This window comes from Protomyces lactucae-debilis (assembly GCF_002105105.1).
Source record: "Protomyces lactucae-debilis strain 12-1054 chromosome Unknown BCR37scaffold_28, whole genome shotgun sequence".
Lineage (NCBI taxonomy): Eukaryota > Fungi > Ascomycota > Taphrinomycetes > Taphrinales > Protomycetaceae > Protomyces > Protomyces lactucae-debilis.
In genome coordinates, this window is record NW_024468020.1 from 80,616 (window position 1) to 94,080 (window position 13,465).

The following is a 13,465-nucleotide window of genomic DNA, read 5'->3' on the forward strand; positions in this document are numbered from 1 at the left end:
TGCATTGTCAGCACTCACACGATGCTGCCATTGATTCTAGGCGCTGCGATCCTCTTTACCGTGCTGCGCTCAATCTTGCCTCGTCTTGCTCTGCGCTATGCTCAATTCACGTCAGATCTTTCTGCTAAGCTCAATGCGCTCTCTAACAAGCAGGACGCCAACGCAGGCCAGTGAGGCACAAAGGACAGCTGCGGCCAGTGTTCGCGCTCGGCAGCTGAATGCACAAATCACAACTGTTTTATGGATCGCAGAAGCAGCTTTACAGTATTCCTTCACCTTCTTCAAGCGGAATACCCAGGTTCTTCAATTTCAGGAAGGCACGATCCCTGGCGTGTTGGGGTACGTGCTCTCACTGAACCAAGTGTATGCCTTATTCTATGCATCTGGCATCACAGTGAAGCAAGTTCAAGCACTACTAGTCTAATGAGTCTTTTTGTAAGGGTCCGAACGAGCATCTACTTATAAAGAGCGACTTGAATCTTTGCCTTCTTACTCCTGTCCGATGTGCACCGCCTTCCTTTTTATATGCTCACGCCTTGCGCGAACGAGTCCTGCCGGTAGCACCGATACCCGTTGATTTACCCTTTGGCGAGTCCTCCAAGGATGCTTGCACGGCATCACTAAATTTCGGGTCAATGGCAATATCCCCCGACGACACCGCTTTACGTGCTGCTTTGGGGCTTTGCTTGGTGTAGACGCGGATGTAGAAGCTGATGAAGAGAAGGAGGTACGAACTGAGGATCCCCAATCCCATGAGTGCTGCATACTCCTCACCCGTACAATCTCCCATGGTGGGTGCCCAGGGGAAGTACTTGATGGCAAAGTGCGTGTAGGAGGCAAAGTAAACGAATCCGAGGTCCAGCACGAATTGAATGATTTGAATGCGTGTGACCCATTCCTTCCACCAAACACGGATACCGCGTGCTGAGAGGAAGTAGTAAAAGTACATGACCACATGCACGGTTAAGTTGAGGAGGATGGGCACCCAGGACTCATGTTAGTAATCTTTTGGCAACAAGAAAGAGGTCGTACGACAGAGGTGTGACCCAAGAGTTGCGTCCAGCACAAGGCTGCCGTTGCACCGTGGTGGTACGTGTGCAAAAAAGCAAGAGGCTTCTTCTTGAGGAAGAGGAACATGGTGTCGATGAGTTCAATGTACTTGGTGATGTAGTTGAGCTGCGTGTTAGTATTGTTTGTATAGAAAGACGCGACGCACGTAGTAGATGAAGACGAGAGGCTGTGTCCACGCGCCAACATTGCAGATGGAGTAGAAAACACCACGACGAACGACGATTGGGAAGATTTGCTCAAAGAGCAAGGCCCAGAGGAAGCCAGAGACCAGAGTCAGGAAGATGTTGTGGAGTTGGAACCAGGCATTGAGCCTGAAGGCTGGCCTGTTCTTCATAAACTCGCGACCGGAGAAGATGACGACATAGTAGGCAATGATGATGGCGACGACCTCTTGCCAGGTGGAGAGGGGTGTCTTGCCGGGGACGAAGCGGAAGGCACTTGCTTTGAAGCCTGTGAAAGTATAGAGGGTGGAGTCAAAGGTGGACCAGAGGTCGAAGCCGAATGGCCTGTCGATGGTTGGGAAATGCAGCGAGGTCATTTGTTGAGTGGAGGCCTTGATGTAGAGGTCAGGTGGGAAGGGCTAGGTGCGTGTTGACGCGACTGTGGGTGATGTTGTTTTGATTCGTTTTTTGCTCTTCTGTTTGGGTGTGGATTTGCCTGTTGATATGGTGCGTGTGGCTCCTGACTGGACCTGACAAGTCTTCCCTTGCTGTGCCGTCTGTGGTGCTTTGGCAGTAGCGAGAGAGCAGAGTATGTTGGTGCTCGTGGTTGTGCAGTTTCCTTTCTCCTTTTGGGTTCGAGTTTACTTCTCAGCCATCTCTACTGCGTCTACTGTCTACTGGCACTGCACACTTTCTACTGGCACTCTGGCACTCATCCACTGCAATTATTACATGTGAGCTGCACGTGACTGAAGCAAGCAAGTCAGCCAACGAGCAAACAGGCAACAGGCAACAGCAGCATCAGGCTACTAGCACCAGCCCAGCACCAGCACAGGCAACCCCATCCACCATGCTCCGTACCGCACTACGTAACGCAGCTCCCCTTGCCTACCGTACATCCCCACTCCGCACCGCCATCCTCTCAAAGCGGGCGTACTCCGCACACGCAGAGGAAGAATCCTTCGAGTCCTTCTCCCAGAGGTACACACTTGCTCAAGACACACTCCCCTGTTAACACAATGCCAGGTACGAAAAGTTCTTTGCCGGCGTGGAAGATCTCTTTGAACTCCAGCGCGGTCTCAACAACTGCTTCGCCTATGATCTCGTACCCTCACCCGGTGTGATTGAGCAGGCATTGCGCGCATCCAGGCGAGTCAATGACTTTGCTACCTCTGTCCGCATCTTCGAGGTATTTTTCTTTTCGTTATGTCCTGACGCTAATATCCAGGGCATCAAGCAAAAGGTTGAAAACAAGGGACAGTACGCACAGTACCTAGAAGAACTCAAGCCACTCCGTGAGGAGCTCGGCATCTCCCTCAAGGAGGATCTCATCAAGTAACAAGCTGCAACAGTCCACTGTAGATCAATGCCATCACCTGCTTCACTCTTGCTTCTCTATCTGCTCGTCATCACGTATACTCTCTGGTATTGGTGAGACATTCGCAGCTGCATCCCCAAATTCCATGACCACAGTTTCTGATGGAGCAGCAACACCCTCCTCCGATAAATCCTCCGGCACTCCCAGCGTCTGCCCCAATGGCGCCTGTAGCATCTCCAAAAGACCAGGCAACGCGCCAATCTTGCTCAGATAGTACGCCTTATCCACGGCAATGACCTGTGCAGCTTTCGCCGAACCGCCCTCCATCTTGCCCTTGATTACTGCTGCAAGATGCATCTCAGCAAATGCAACGACATCCGACATGATGCGCTGCAGCGACGCACTGTCCAGAAACTTGCTGAGCACTTTAAACAAGATGGTCGTATCCTTGACCAAGGTCACCATGTACTCATTTGCAGCATCGCCTGAACCTGACTCGAGATCTAATCCCGTCAGGACCGTGGACAGTGCCCGTGTTCGATCATTCATAATGGTAATCAGCTTCTCGAGCAATTCCTCACGGTGCCCAGCATACACACCTTCCAGCTCTCTCAATGACTTGACCGCCAAACCAGACGGACCAAGGACACCCTCTGCAAAGACCCGCAGCCGTGACACGACACCACTGACCAAGGAAATGGCTTGCGAGGCAATCGCAAGGTGTTTTGCAGTAATGCGTTCAAGACCCGCTGTCTTTGTAGCACCGGCACCGAGAATCAATAGCCAGGTCTGGTCGTTGTACAACCGTACATGAGCAGCAAGACTCGCGAGCGCATCGTTGCGAATGACAGGCATACGCAAGAGTAGAAGAATATGCAAGCGTACATCGAGCAAGAGCGTCACGGTACTCGCTGGAACCATGTAGCGTTGATCAGCGAGCATGACGTGTTTGCTCACCGATGCTGCTTCGTCTCCCGTCAACGCCAATTGCAGCCATTGCGCTTTACTGCCAGGATACACTTCTTGTAGCAAATCAACGCATTGCTGTGCTGATAGAGGGACACTCCCAGGCTGCCAATTGTCCGTTTCAAGCGCCGCTGTCAATATCGCAACCTGCTGCCTGCTCACTTCCCCGAACCAGTCCCGTGCTTGTGATTGAAGCAACTCACTGTGGTTCGTTCGAGAGGTCGCCGCATACGTCTCGCACTCTGCTGCAAAGAGGTAATTGAGCTCATAGTACCGCACAAAATCCAGTAACGATGCACGCAGCGTTTCTGCCGTTCTCACTTGCAACACCTTGACAATACGGCGCTGTGAGAGATCTGCCAAGGAGGGCGCCAAATCTTGCATAAATAAGCGTGATTGCACCACTGCATCCAGATCAGCAGAAGCAACAAAGTCAATGAGTACTTTTTGCTGCTCAACCACACTCCTCAGAAATCTTGAAGTCTCGAGAAAGACATTGCATAGCAACAGGTTGAATTCTTCCGTTGTCATGGATCGTAGTGCTTTGGCAAGACTCGCCGATTTGTCTGCAGTAGATCGCCTTGCAGTGCGACTACTCGCAAGCGACTCTGTGTCATCGCCACTAGGCAAGTGTCGTTTCGCCAACGATTTGACTTGCTTGTTGAGTGCTTCACGATACCCGGCAAATACAGGCTCAAGCAAGGACATGGACTGTAAGTCTTGCAGTCTGCTCATGAGACGCGTTCGCGTATCTGGTCTTGACTCCGTTGCGGCAACAGCATCACCACGGATCCCTTGCCATCGCGGCAAATGCTTGCGCGAAAGTTCCCTTTCGAGTGTTTCAAGGTTGTAAGCTTGGATGCTCTCCCCAAGTATATCCAGCAGCGCAGCAGTACCCGACTGAGCGTGGCGTTCAGAGGCACGTTCTCGCTGCACAACCAGGGCAGCCTTCATGGTTTTTACCACGGCCGTTTGTGCTAATGCAGGATTCGCAGCGCAGCACGCGTCAAACTCCTTCATTGTATCTAGTGCAGCGGAAAGATGGCTCGATTCACTCATGGCTGCAGCGTAGTGCTGCGACATGATGGAGAGCGTTTGCGTTGCTTGTCTGAGGGATTGCACATTTTGGTGTTCCGTCTTCATCTTGGCAAGTTGAATGGCTGCATCTGTATTATCATGGCCGAGTCCTTGGAATTCAGCTCGCAAGTCATCGAGGTGCTCGGTGCATCGTGCAGTTTGTTCAGCAAGCGAGCCGAGGTTCTGGATTGCTTCAAAGATGGCCGGCCCTGTTGCAGCAATCTCTTCAACGAGATCCGTTTCTACCGCATCCATAGCTAACGAGAGCTTTTCTTGCAATCTCGAGCTGCCACTCAGCGATACTTTTGTTGCGCCACCTTCGTGATGGACTTTGACTTGTGCATTGGTACAAACGAGATCAAATGTACGAGGATTTTTCAGTTCAAACTCGGGGTCAAAGAAGATTTGCGAGAGTGCAGGCTGTTCGTCTATGCTGAATCCACTCTTTTCGCTTGTGGGAGAGCCAGAGAGCACAGACCCTCGATCATCCATAGAGGTGCGCGAGGATTCATAGGCCATAGACTTTGGAATTTGATGAGCGACATTGGCTTCGAGGAGTTCAGTGCCTGTCGCCAGCGAACTGGTCCTTGGCCTTCTGAGGGAGCGATTCTCATGTGCGAGATGCTGCTTGAGACCCGCTTGTTTAGCCAAGGTAAAATCTTCATACTCACGCGCAATCTGCTGTATGTAGTGCTGAAAGTCTGCACTTGTAGCTTGAGGAACTGGTGAGAGTGTCACGGGCGGAATGTCTCTCAGCCCTGGCCTCACTGCATTGGCAGAGGCATTCGGGTGGTTTATAAGAGCAGAGATGGACAAGCTTGAAGGCTTGACTTTTTCCTCTCCATTCATGATGAGAGCTTGAGCTTACTTGGCATTCAGATTAGCATTCTAGCAACATTCAGCAGTAGCAGCAGTAGCAGCAGTAGCAGCAGTAGCAGTAGTAGCAGTGCAGCAACAGCCCACGTGATATAATTCGCGACGCGCCCAAACTTGACTTCAACGCGACTCAATTCATCTACACAGCGACCAGACATCATGTTCGACAGGCAGGGACTGTGTATAGACGAACCACGCTAACATCAGATCGAGCGTATACACCGCAAGTGTCTTCAATCAAGAGCGCGCAGAGAGCTCAGCTACGGCCACAGAGGCAACGCTTGTTCAGTTCATCCAAGAGTTCCAACTAGATCGCGCCTTCATCTACAGGCAACAGCTCCGTGAGAACTGCCTTGTGGGACAGCCGCGTCTCAATGTCGATATCGGTCATGTTATTTCTTATGACGAAGAACTCGCCCATCGGCTTGCTGCAGAGCCAACAGAAATCATTCCACTCGTACGCGACCGACACACTTTCTATGGACTTGCTAACCCGCAGTTTGAACGCGCAGCCCTGAAAGTTGCGCGCCAAATGCTCTACTCAGCCAGTGGTGACGTTTCTGCCATCTCAGACTGCCAAGTAACCCTCTCCTCCACTGAGAATCTTCTCTCCATTCGTGACCTCAACGCGTCCTATGTCTCAAAATTGGTGCGCGTGCCGGGTATTGTCATTGGCGCGGGTGTTCTCTTCTCCAAGGCAACACGCCTACAAATCATGTGTAAGTCCTGTCGCCACGTCAAAACACTGCCCGTCTCTGGGGGCTTTGCTGGCGTACAGCTGCCACGACGTTGCGACAATGAGGGCGCCGCTGGAGAAACATTGGACTGCCCACTCGATCCGTTCGTCATTGTACACGACAAGTGTAGTTTTGTCGACCAGCAGAAGCTAAAACTTCAAGAGGCACCTGATATGGTGCCTGTGGGAGAACTCCCAAGACACATTGAGCTGAGTGCAGACCGATTCCTTACAAACAAAGTCACGCCCGGCAGCAGGTGCACCGTGATAGGCATCTACTCTATTTACCAAAGCAGCAAGAAGCCCAAAGCTGCTGGTGCCATTGCAATCAGGAATGCCTATGTACGCGTTCTTGGTATTGAAGTCATGTCAGACAACGGCATCAAGGGTCTCGCCAACTTTGATGCACAGGAAGAAGAGACCTTCCTGGAAATGTCGCGCAACCCAAACTTGCCGGATGTCTTTGCCCATTCTATTGCTCCAAGTATCTTTGGAAATCTCGACATCAAAAAGGCCATTGCTTGTTTGCTGATTGGTGGTTCCAAAAAGATATTGCCTGATGGTATGAAACTGCGAGGCGACATCAACGTCTTGCTTCTTGGCGACCCAGGTACAGCCAAATCGCAACTCCTCAAATTTGTGGAAAAAGTGGCACCCATCGCCGTTTACACCTCTGGCAAGGGATCGAGTGCAGCTGGTCTCACTGCATCTGTGCAACGCGATGCCACTACACGAGAATTCTTCTTGGAAGGCGGCGCCATGGTCTTGGCAGATGGTGGCGTTGTGTGTATCGACGAATTCGACAAGATGCGGGACGAAGATCGTGTGGCTATCCACGAGGCCATGGAGCAACAGACCATCTCCATCGCAAAAGCCGGTATCACGACCATTCTCAACTCGCGTACATCTGTACTGGCTGCAGCGAATCCCATCTTTGGTCGCTACGACGACATGAAAAGCCCAGGCGAAAACATTGACTTCCAAACAACCATTCTCTCTCGTTTCGATATGATCTTCATTGTCAAGGACGACCACAACGATGCTCGTGACAGGGTAAGTTACTATCGCTATACGCTTCCACTAACTTGGTAGAGTATTGCCCAGCACGTCATGAATATTCACATGAATAGGCAGACGCAAGAAGCAGCTGCTGAGGGTGAGATCCCCATCGACCTGATGCGTCGCTACGTCAGCTACTGCAAGACGTAAGAATCTCTTTTTCTTGTCATTCGCTAACAACAGTCGTTGTGCTCCACGCCTATCGAGTGAAGCAGCAGAGAAGCTCTCAAGTCACTTTGTTTCCATTCGCAAGCAAGTACAGCAAGTTGAACAGGACAGCAATGAGCGTTCGAGTATCCCAATCACGATTCGTCAACTTGAAGCGATTGTGCGCATCACCGAGTCGCTTGCCAAGTTGACACTGAGCCCGATTGCCACTGAGAGCCATGTGGATGAGGCGATTCGTCTATTCCGGGCATCCACTATGCAAGCAGTGGGCGAAGGCGCTACGACCCGACAGGAGCTGGTGGATGAGGTGAATCGCATTGAGGAAGAGTTGCGTCGCCGGTTACCGATCGGATGGAGCACATCCTATGCAACACTCATGAAAGAATTTGTCAATGGCAAGGGTTACACAGTCTCGGCACTCACACGCGCTCTGCACATCATGGAGCGACGGGAAACCATTCAGATGCGCAATCAAGGCGCGCAAGTCTTTAGATCTGGCGTGTGAAGTGTCATTTCGTCAAACGTGTATTTTCTGTAGGAAGCGTTCAGCAATGTCTATTCATCACCAATGTCAAAGTTGTCGCGATCTGACAAGGGCGCTGGTGTCGCCTTCTTTTGCGGCTCAATCTTCTCCCACTTGCTCGCCGATTGTGCTCGTGCCTTCGCAGCCTCCTGACTATTGGCTGAGGTGGGCTTTGTTGGCTTCGATGGCTTGACTGTGGTAGCGTCGTGTAGTTCGAGCTCATTGAAGTCTTCATCCAAAACAGCCACTGCATCTGGATCCGCTTCGTAGGCCATGCTGGCACGCGGACGATCAGGCTCGCCCCTGCTTTGCCTATCGAAGGAAGCGCGCGGTGCTGCACTCGTGGATGGCGGCGCCTCTTGGAACTGCGTCGCGTACTGCTCCTTCAAATTCGCCAGGAAACCAGACACCTTTGTCTTTGTCTCATTGAAGCCCTGGATGATGGTCTCCTTGATGACTGGCAGCTCATCATCTAGGAAACTACGCTCTGGCTCATGGTTCGCGTTCGCCTCGCCCTGCTGTCGCTGCCGCTGCGTCTTGGCGAACTTCCTGTAGGCGCGATCCTCAATACCAATCTGACGCGCCAGCTCTTCATCTGCTTCAATCTGTTGCTGCTGCTCAGCAGACAATGTCGGTGCAGGCGCAGGCATGTCTGGCTTGTGATTCGGGTCAGACATCCCTAGCAACGCGTCGAAACTGCGCTCGAGATTCTGCCCTGACGCCATAAGCACTGCACTGATGACAGCTGCATCAATATCTGGGAAGGCCGCCTGTAGCGTTTCGACATTCGGGTCAGCTGGCGCCTTCTTTGGTGGTGCCACTGGTGTCGTCGGGAATGTTGCTGCCGCCTCTTTGGCCGGTGAAGTGGACATGATGCGCTAGATACTCTGCTCGTCACGAAACTATACCTCTATCAGGCCGCTATCAGGCAGGGAATGGGCCTTGTTGTGTTGACGCTGCAGGTTGATGGCGATAGCAGTAGTTCTAGCTGCACTCGACACTTGCGGAGGTCGCTTGCACGTGCATCTGAAGACTACACCCAAAAGATCGAGCTGATGCGCCTACTTCTGGTGACACGTCTGCTACTACTGGCCAGATCTATGCCTCGGCCTGCTCATCTGTCCTTCGATCGGATATAGCTTTCATCTCAACCCTCATTTCATCGCTGCAAATTACAGACCGTCGAGCTGATCACGGCACGGCTACCAATTATATATGTCAGCAAACAGCAATGCTATAGGTACAAAGACCGCTACAGATGATCGCTATGCAGTGCCCACTGCTGCTGCTCTCGCCTCTCTTGCTTCGACCACATGCGGCCATCCAATTGACTCTGTCAAATCGCGCATGCAGACATTTCGCTACAATGGTATCGCAGACTGTGTCGTTCGTACCTACAAAGCAGAGAAATTAGGAGGCTTCTTCCGTGGGCTGGCGGCACCTCTTGTCACAACAACTTTTGCGCGGACCATCTCATTCTCCATCTACTCTAGGATGCGCGAAGCTGGCATTCATCCATTCTTTAGCGGTAATGTGGCAGGTCTCACCGTTGCCTTGCTTGCTGCTCCCTTTGAATTCACCAAAATCTCGAGTCAGCTCTCCGTGCTCATACGGGCTTCATCACATGCCATACCAACACAAGGTGCCGTCACTGCTAGACAAACAACCACCTGGCACGAAGCCAAGCAAATCTACCGGCGTTTCGGCTTACCAGGCTTCTGGACTGGAATCCACTGGCAGCTCATTCGCGATGGCATTGGCACGGGCGTCTTCTTCTCGAGCTATGTCCTTGTAAAACGAGCCCTTCAGAAACATCCTGAAGTGCCCAATTCTGCAACGTCCATCGCTATCGCCGGTGGAAGCTGCGGCATTGTCGCTTGGGTTTGCGTATATCCACTCGATACGCTCAAGGCACGGCATCAGCGGAACGTGCTGCAAGGTCGCCAAGAGGCAAAAGTCATGCCACTCAATTTTCGCAAGCTCTATCGCGGCTGCAGCGTGAGTATCATTCGCACGGGTGTCATCAATTCCATCAATTTCAGTCTGTTTGAAGCCATCCTTGCACATTTGAGACAAGACGGCACAAGTGCGGATGCGCAAATTGCGGCCTGATTATGAAGCAAGCGGTACGCGTACTTCTTGCGCTTCGACGCGATTGGCAATGTTGTGCGAGGGTGCCTCTGGCATCTGTATCCGATTCGGCGCTGTTGGCATGTCTGGCAGTGGGTTCTGTGCATTAGCGACCGCCCGGAAAGAGACCCTCTCACCATCTGCGCTTGCAGTTGCTCGTACTCTGCTAGTACCTCCTCCTCTTCTGCATTGGATATCCGCTGCGATAGAAGCTCGGATATTTCCTGTTCCATTAGTCTCGATAGCATAAGCCATGTAGAGTAAGACGCACTTGTTGATATGCCACTGCATCGGCCGTCTCGTCCATCAGCTTTTCAACTCGCTCGATCGACATTTCTTTGTTGATGGCTCGCAAGACCTGATTGCCTTGCTGCAGGCCATACAGAACATCCTTCTCCACTAGCGCAAATTCAATAGAGGATGTCTAAGCAATGAGTGATGCGCTGAGTAACACAGATGCATACCAATTGTTCAAGCGTTGCTAGCTGCTGATCCGTCTTTTCGAGGAGGCCTTCTTGGTACTTTCGCTGCCGTAGCGCCAACATTGCTTTTTCCTTCTGACCCTTGGCCAGACAAGTTTTTGCGATAGCCAATTCACGGTCCAGCACGGTCTGTATCCGCCGTTGGTACTGACGCAGCTTGTCGCGCTGGACTTTCATGTCTAGTATTGCACGATCTTGGCTCGTGACTGCTCGACTAGATGACTGGCCCATTGACTCTTGTCTATGACCTACAAAGAGCAATGGAGCGTCCCCAGTGCTCCGTGACCTGGATCTGTCGCCAGGTGTGGCTGAATTTCGCCTTTTTCTGATAAGTTGTGACAACCACTCGAGCTAAAACGCCTTAGGGAGAGACCTAGGAGAGGCCCAGAGGACTAGAAGGCTCAAGGTCGGCTTGTTGAGCATCGTGCACCAATGGCTACGCTGGAATTACAGCTGAGACGAGAAGTGGAGCGGCATGTGCGCGAATACAAGGCGCAGGCGACAACCGATGAACCTCTAAGTCGCATACGCGTGTACAACTATGTGATTGCCAGAGACAGAGGCCTCGCACGGAAGAAGAAAGCGCTGGTGGAAAAAGCAATTGACGCTGTTTGCCGTGAATTGGAAGCGAGCGACCAAGCGGAAGCCATTACTGTCGATATATCAGATGATGATGACTTTAGTGTTCACGTATGCGCCATCACAACTTGTATCAAGCTGACAGCCAGGATGTCCCGCCAAAGACCTCGGAAGGCACAAATGGCACCAATACGCCGGGTCTTGCTCCTGCTGGCAAGACTGGTAGCAAGCGCAAAGAGCGCGTCAACGGGCGCGAGGTCAGGGTGAAGCGCGCAAAAGGTGAGTGTTCCAACACAGAAATATGTACTGATTGCCAGTGGACGATTCAAGGGATCCTCACTCAGATCGACGTCTTGCAGACCTTGGTGGAGTCGACGATTGCATTGACCAAGTGCTCGAGAATGTTGTCATGCCCTTGACACACCCGGAGGTCTACACGTACACCGGCGTTCCACCACCACGGTATGCTCTTCATCATCAATAATGTCTCTAACGATAGTGGCATCCTTCTACATGGGCCACCAGGCTGCGGCAAAACATTGCTTGCAACAGCCATAGCTGGCGAGGTTGGGCTCCCCTTCATCTCCATCAGCGCACCCTCTCTCGTCTCTGGTATGTCCGGAGAATCAGAAAAGAAGGTTCGAGAGCTCTTTGAAGAGGCCAAGCAGCTGGCGCCATGCCTTGTCTTTATCGATGAAATTGATGCCGTCACCCCAAAGCGAGAGAATGCTCAGCGAGAAATGGAGCGTCGCATTGTTGCACAATTGCTCACCTGCATGGACAGCCTATCACTCGACAAGACTGATGGAAAACCAGTACTCATTATCGGCGCCACCAATCGACCAGATAGTCTGGACCCTGCCTTGCGCCGTGCTGGTAGATTCGACCGCGAGATCTGCATGTCGGTGCCGAGCGAATTATCGAGGGAGCAGATATTGAAAGTCCTGTGTCGGGACCTCAGACTATCTGGCGCTCTAAACCTAAGCAAGCTTGCTAAAATGACCGCTGGCTTTGTCGGCGCAGATTTGAGCGCATTGACTGCAGCGGCCGGTGTAATGGCCATCAAGCGCATTTTCCTGGGCCTACAACAAGGCACCTCAAGTGCCGATCAGCCAAAGGTGTCAGTGACGGTAGCAGCTACCAAAACAGCCGCTATGGACGTCATGGATATGGGCGAGCTCACCATTCAAGAAGACGAGGCACCAATACCCGACACATTAGTAACAGAGGACCGGCCATTGTCTGGCATCGCAAAATTTCTCGCCACACATCAAGAGGCACTGCCGGCAGAACAACTAGAACGTATCTTCATTCAGGAAGAAGATTTTCTCAAGGCATTGCCACAGATACAGCCTTCTTCCAAAAGAGAAGGATTTACCATCGTGCCAGATGTCACTTGGGCTGACATTGGTGCGCTGACAGACATACGAGTTGAACTTCAGATGGCGATTGTGCAACCCATCAAACGGCCAGAACTCTACAAAGCTGTCGGCATTAACGCACCGGCTGGTGTCTTGCTCTGGGGTCCACCAGGTTGTGGTAAGACACTCTTGGCCAAAGCTGTTGCGAATGAGTCGCGCGCCAATTTCATCAGTGTTCGTGGTCCAGAACTACTCAACAAATATGTCGGCGAGTCGGAGCGTGCCGTGCGACAAGTCTTTGTACGGGCAAAGGCGAGTGCGCCATGTGTCATATTCTTTGACGAGCTTGATGCTCTGGTTCCTCGGCGTGATGACTCCTTGGTGAGTACCTCTCCGTCTTGTGCTTCGCTAATTTTCAGTCTGAATCCTCTGCACGAGTCGTCAATACCCTTCTCACTGAATTAGATGGCCTTGGCGATAGAAAAGGAGTCTTCGTCATTGCCGCAACGAATCGGCCAGACATCATTGATCCTGCCATGATGCGGCCTGGCAGATTGGACAAACCGCTCTTCGTCCGCTTGCCGTCTCCAAACGAGCGCGCAGAGATCTTGGCCAAATTGACGGCAAACTCCCCACTTGATGCAGTCATTGACTTACGCACTATCGCCCATGACACGAGATGCGAAAACTTCAGGTATGGCAAACTATCGAGATGACAATGCTAATCTGATTAGTGGTGCCGATCTCGCCTCACTTGCCCGAGAAGCTGCTGTCGCTGCACTGAGGTCCGCAGTATACAAGGACATCAGCGAACGAGAGCCAAATGCTGACGATGTCATACCCAGCATTATGATCACGGGAGCTGATTTTGAAATTGCCTTCAGCAAAGTCAGACCCAGTGTTTCTTCCCAGCAGCGGTCAAAATATGAGCAACTGCAAGGCAAGTATGCAGCATAGC

General features: G+C 51.9%; 9 protein-coding genes across 9 annotated transcripts; 5 read left to right on the plus strand and 4 right to left on the minus strand.

Annotated features, from left to right (window-relative positions):
* Window position 1: 1 nt before the first annotated feature.
* Window positions 2-810, plus strand: BCR37DRAFT_384269 (uncharacterized protein). The gene is made up of 2 exons (XM_040870203.1): window positions 2-110; window positions 154-810. The coding sequence occupies exons 1-2, from the start codon at window positions 22-24 to the stop codon at window positions 422-424; spliced, it is 360 nt and encodes a 119-aa protein (XP_040722149.1). The 5' UTR covers window positions 2-21; the 3' UTR covers window positions 425-810.
* On the minus strand, window positions 384-1,702 carry BCR37DRAFT_384271 (uncharacterized protein). Its single transcript, XM_040870204.1, has 3 exons — window positions 1,217-1,702; window positions 1,033-1,176; window positions 384-991 (listed from the first exon to the last, which is right to left on the minus strand). The coding sequence occupies exons 1-3, from the start codon at window positions 1,607-1,609 to the stop codon at window positions 530-532; spliced, it is 999 nt and encodes a 332-aa protein (XP_040722150.1). The 5' UTR covers window positions 1,610-1,702; the 3' UTR covers window positions 384-529.
* Window positions 1,703-2,082: 380 nt separating this feature from the next.
* Window positions 2,083-2,571, plus strand: BCR37DRAFT_352467 (COX5A-domain-containing protein; the record flags this gene model as incomplete). Its single annotated transcript, XM_040868131.1, has 3 exons — window positions 2,083-2,213; window positions 2,259-2,421; window positions 2,461-2,571. The coding sequence occupies 3 exons, from the start codon at window positions 2,083-2,085 to the stop codon at window positions 2,569-2,571; spliced, it is 405 nt and encodes a 134-aa protein (XP_040722151.1).
* BCR37DRAFT_384272 (Vps54-like protein-domain-containing protein) lies at window positions 2,283-5,698 on the minus strand. Its single transcript, XM_040870205.1, has 2 exons — window positions 2,461-5,698; window positions 2,283-2,421 (listed from the first exon to the last, which is right to left on the minus strand). Exon 1 carries the CDS (start codon window positions 5,440-5,442, stop codon window positions 2,614-2,616), a length of 2,829 nt encoding a protein of 942 aa, XP_040722152.1. The 5' UTR covers window positions 5,443-5,698; the 3' UTR covers window positions 2,283-2,421; window positions 2,461-2,613.
* Window positions 5,601-7,992, plus strand: BCR37DRAFT_384273 (MCM2/3/5 family-domain-containing protein). Its single transcript, XM_040870206.1, has 5 exons — window positions 5,601-5,639; window positions 5,677-5,930; window positions 5,969-7,258; window positions 7,298-7,410; window positions 7,448-7,992. The coding sequence occupies exons 2-5, from the start codon at window positions 5,844-5,846 to the stop codon at window positions 7,935-7,937; spliced, it is 1,980 nt and encodes a 659-aa protein (XP_040722153.1). The 5' UTR covers window positions 5,601-5,639; window positions 5,677-5,843; the 3' UTR covers window positions 7,938-7,992.
* On the minus strand, window positions 7,643-8,964 carry BCR37DRAFT_196144 (uncharacterized protein). The gene has a single exon (XM_040866342.1). The coding sequence runs from the start codon at window positions 8,825-8,827 to the stop codon at window positions 7,988-7,990; it is 840 nt and encodes a 279-aa protein (XP_040722154.1). The 5' UTR covers window positions 8,828-8,964; the 3' UTR covers window positions 7,643-7,987.
* Window positions 8,965-9,200: 236 nt separating this feature from the next.
* Window positions 9,201-10,007, plus strand: BCR37DRAFT_331787 (mitochondrial carrier domain-containing protein; the record flags this gene model as incomplete). The annotated part of the gene is made up of 1 exon (XM_040867036.1): window positions 9,201-10,007. A coding segment is annotated over one exon (807 nt), but the record flags the coding sequence as incomplete, so codon positions are not given.
* Window positions 10,008-10,173: 166 nt separating this feature from the next.
* On the minus strand, window positions 10,174-10,898 carry BCR37DRAFT_196792 (Snf7 family). The gene is made up of 3 exons (XM_040866344.1): window positions 10,550-10,898; window positions 10,223-10,509; window positions 10,174-10,184 (listed from the first exon to the last, which is right to left on the minus strand). Exons 1-2 carry the CDS (start codon window positions 10,796-10,798, stop codon window positions 10,318-10,320), a joined length of 441 nt encoding a protein of 146 aa, XP_040722156.1. The 5' UTR covers window positions 10,799-10,898; the 3' UTR covers window positions 10,174-10,184; window positions 10,223-10,317.
* A 361-nt stretch (window positions 10,899-11,259) lies between these two features.
* On the plus strand, window positions 11,260-13,464 carry BCR37DRAFT_403842 (P-loop containing nucleoside triphosphate hydrolase protein; the record flags this gene model as incomplete). The annotated part of the gene is made up of 5 exons (XM_040872039.1): window positions 11,260-11,425; window positions 11,506-11,608; window positions 11,646-12,888; window positions 12,927-13,201; window positions 13,242-13,464. The coding sequence occupies 5 exons, from the start codon at window positions 11,260-11,262 to the stop codon at window positions 13,462-13,464; spliced, it is 2,010 nt and encodes a 669-aa protein (XP_040722157.1).
* Between the last annotated feature and the right edge of the window lies 1 nt (window position 13,465).

Bases quoted from the DNA above. Each gene is read 5' to 3' on its own strand.
- BCR37DRAFT_384269 (XM_040870203.1), top strand. From the start codon at position 22: ATGCTGCCATTGATTCTAGGCGCTGCGATCCTCTTTACCGTGCTGCGC. The intron at 111-153 runs GTCAGATCTTTC...TCTAACAAGCAG, and splicing joins CTGCGCTATGCTCAATTCAC to GACGCCAACGCAGGCCAGTG.
- BCR37DRAFT_384271 (XM_040870204.1), bottom strand. From the start codon at position 1,609: ATGACCTCGCTGCATTTCCCAACCATCGACAGGCCATTCGGCTTCGAC. The intron at 1,177-1,216 runs GTGCGTCGCGTC...ACTAACACGCAG, and splicing joins CTCTCGTCTTCATCTACTAC to CTCAACTACATCACCAAGTA. The intron at 992-1,032 runs GTACGACCTCTT...TACTAACATGAG, and splicing joins TCTTGGGTCACACCTCTGTC to TCCTGGGTGCCCATCCTCCT.
- BCR37DRAFT_384272 (XM_040870205.1), bottom strand. From the start codon at position 5,442: ATGAATGGAGAGGAAAAAGTCAAGCCTTCAAGCTTGTCCATCTCTGCT.
- BCR37DRAFT_384273 (XM_040870206.1), top strand. From the start codon at position 5,844: ATGTCGATATCGGTCATGTTATTTCTTATGACGAAGAACTCGCCCATC. The intron at 5,931-5,968 runs GCGACCGACACA...GCTAACCCGCAG, and splicing joins AGAAATCATTCCACTCGTAC to TTTGAACGCGCAGCCCTGAA. The intron at 7,259-7,297 runs GTAAGTTACTAT...CTAACTTGGTAG, and splicing joins ACAACGATGCTCGTGACAGG to AGTATTGCCCAGCACGTCAT.
- BCR37DRAFT_196144 (XM_040866342.1), bottom strand. From the start codon at position 8,827: ATGTCCACTTCACCGGCCAAAGAGGCGGCAGCAACATTCCCGACGACA.
- BCR37DRAFT_196792 (XM_040866344.1), bottom strand. From the start codon at position 10,798: ATGGGCCAGTCATCTAGTCGAGCAGTCACGAGCCAAGATCGTGCAATA. The intron at 10,510-10,549 runs GTATGCATCTGT...CTCATTGCTTAG, and splicing joins TAGCAACGCTTGAACAATTG to ACATCCTCTATTGAATTTGC.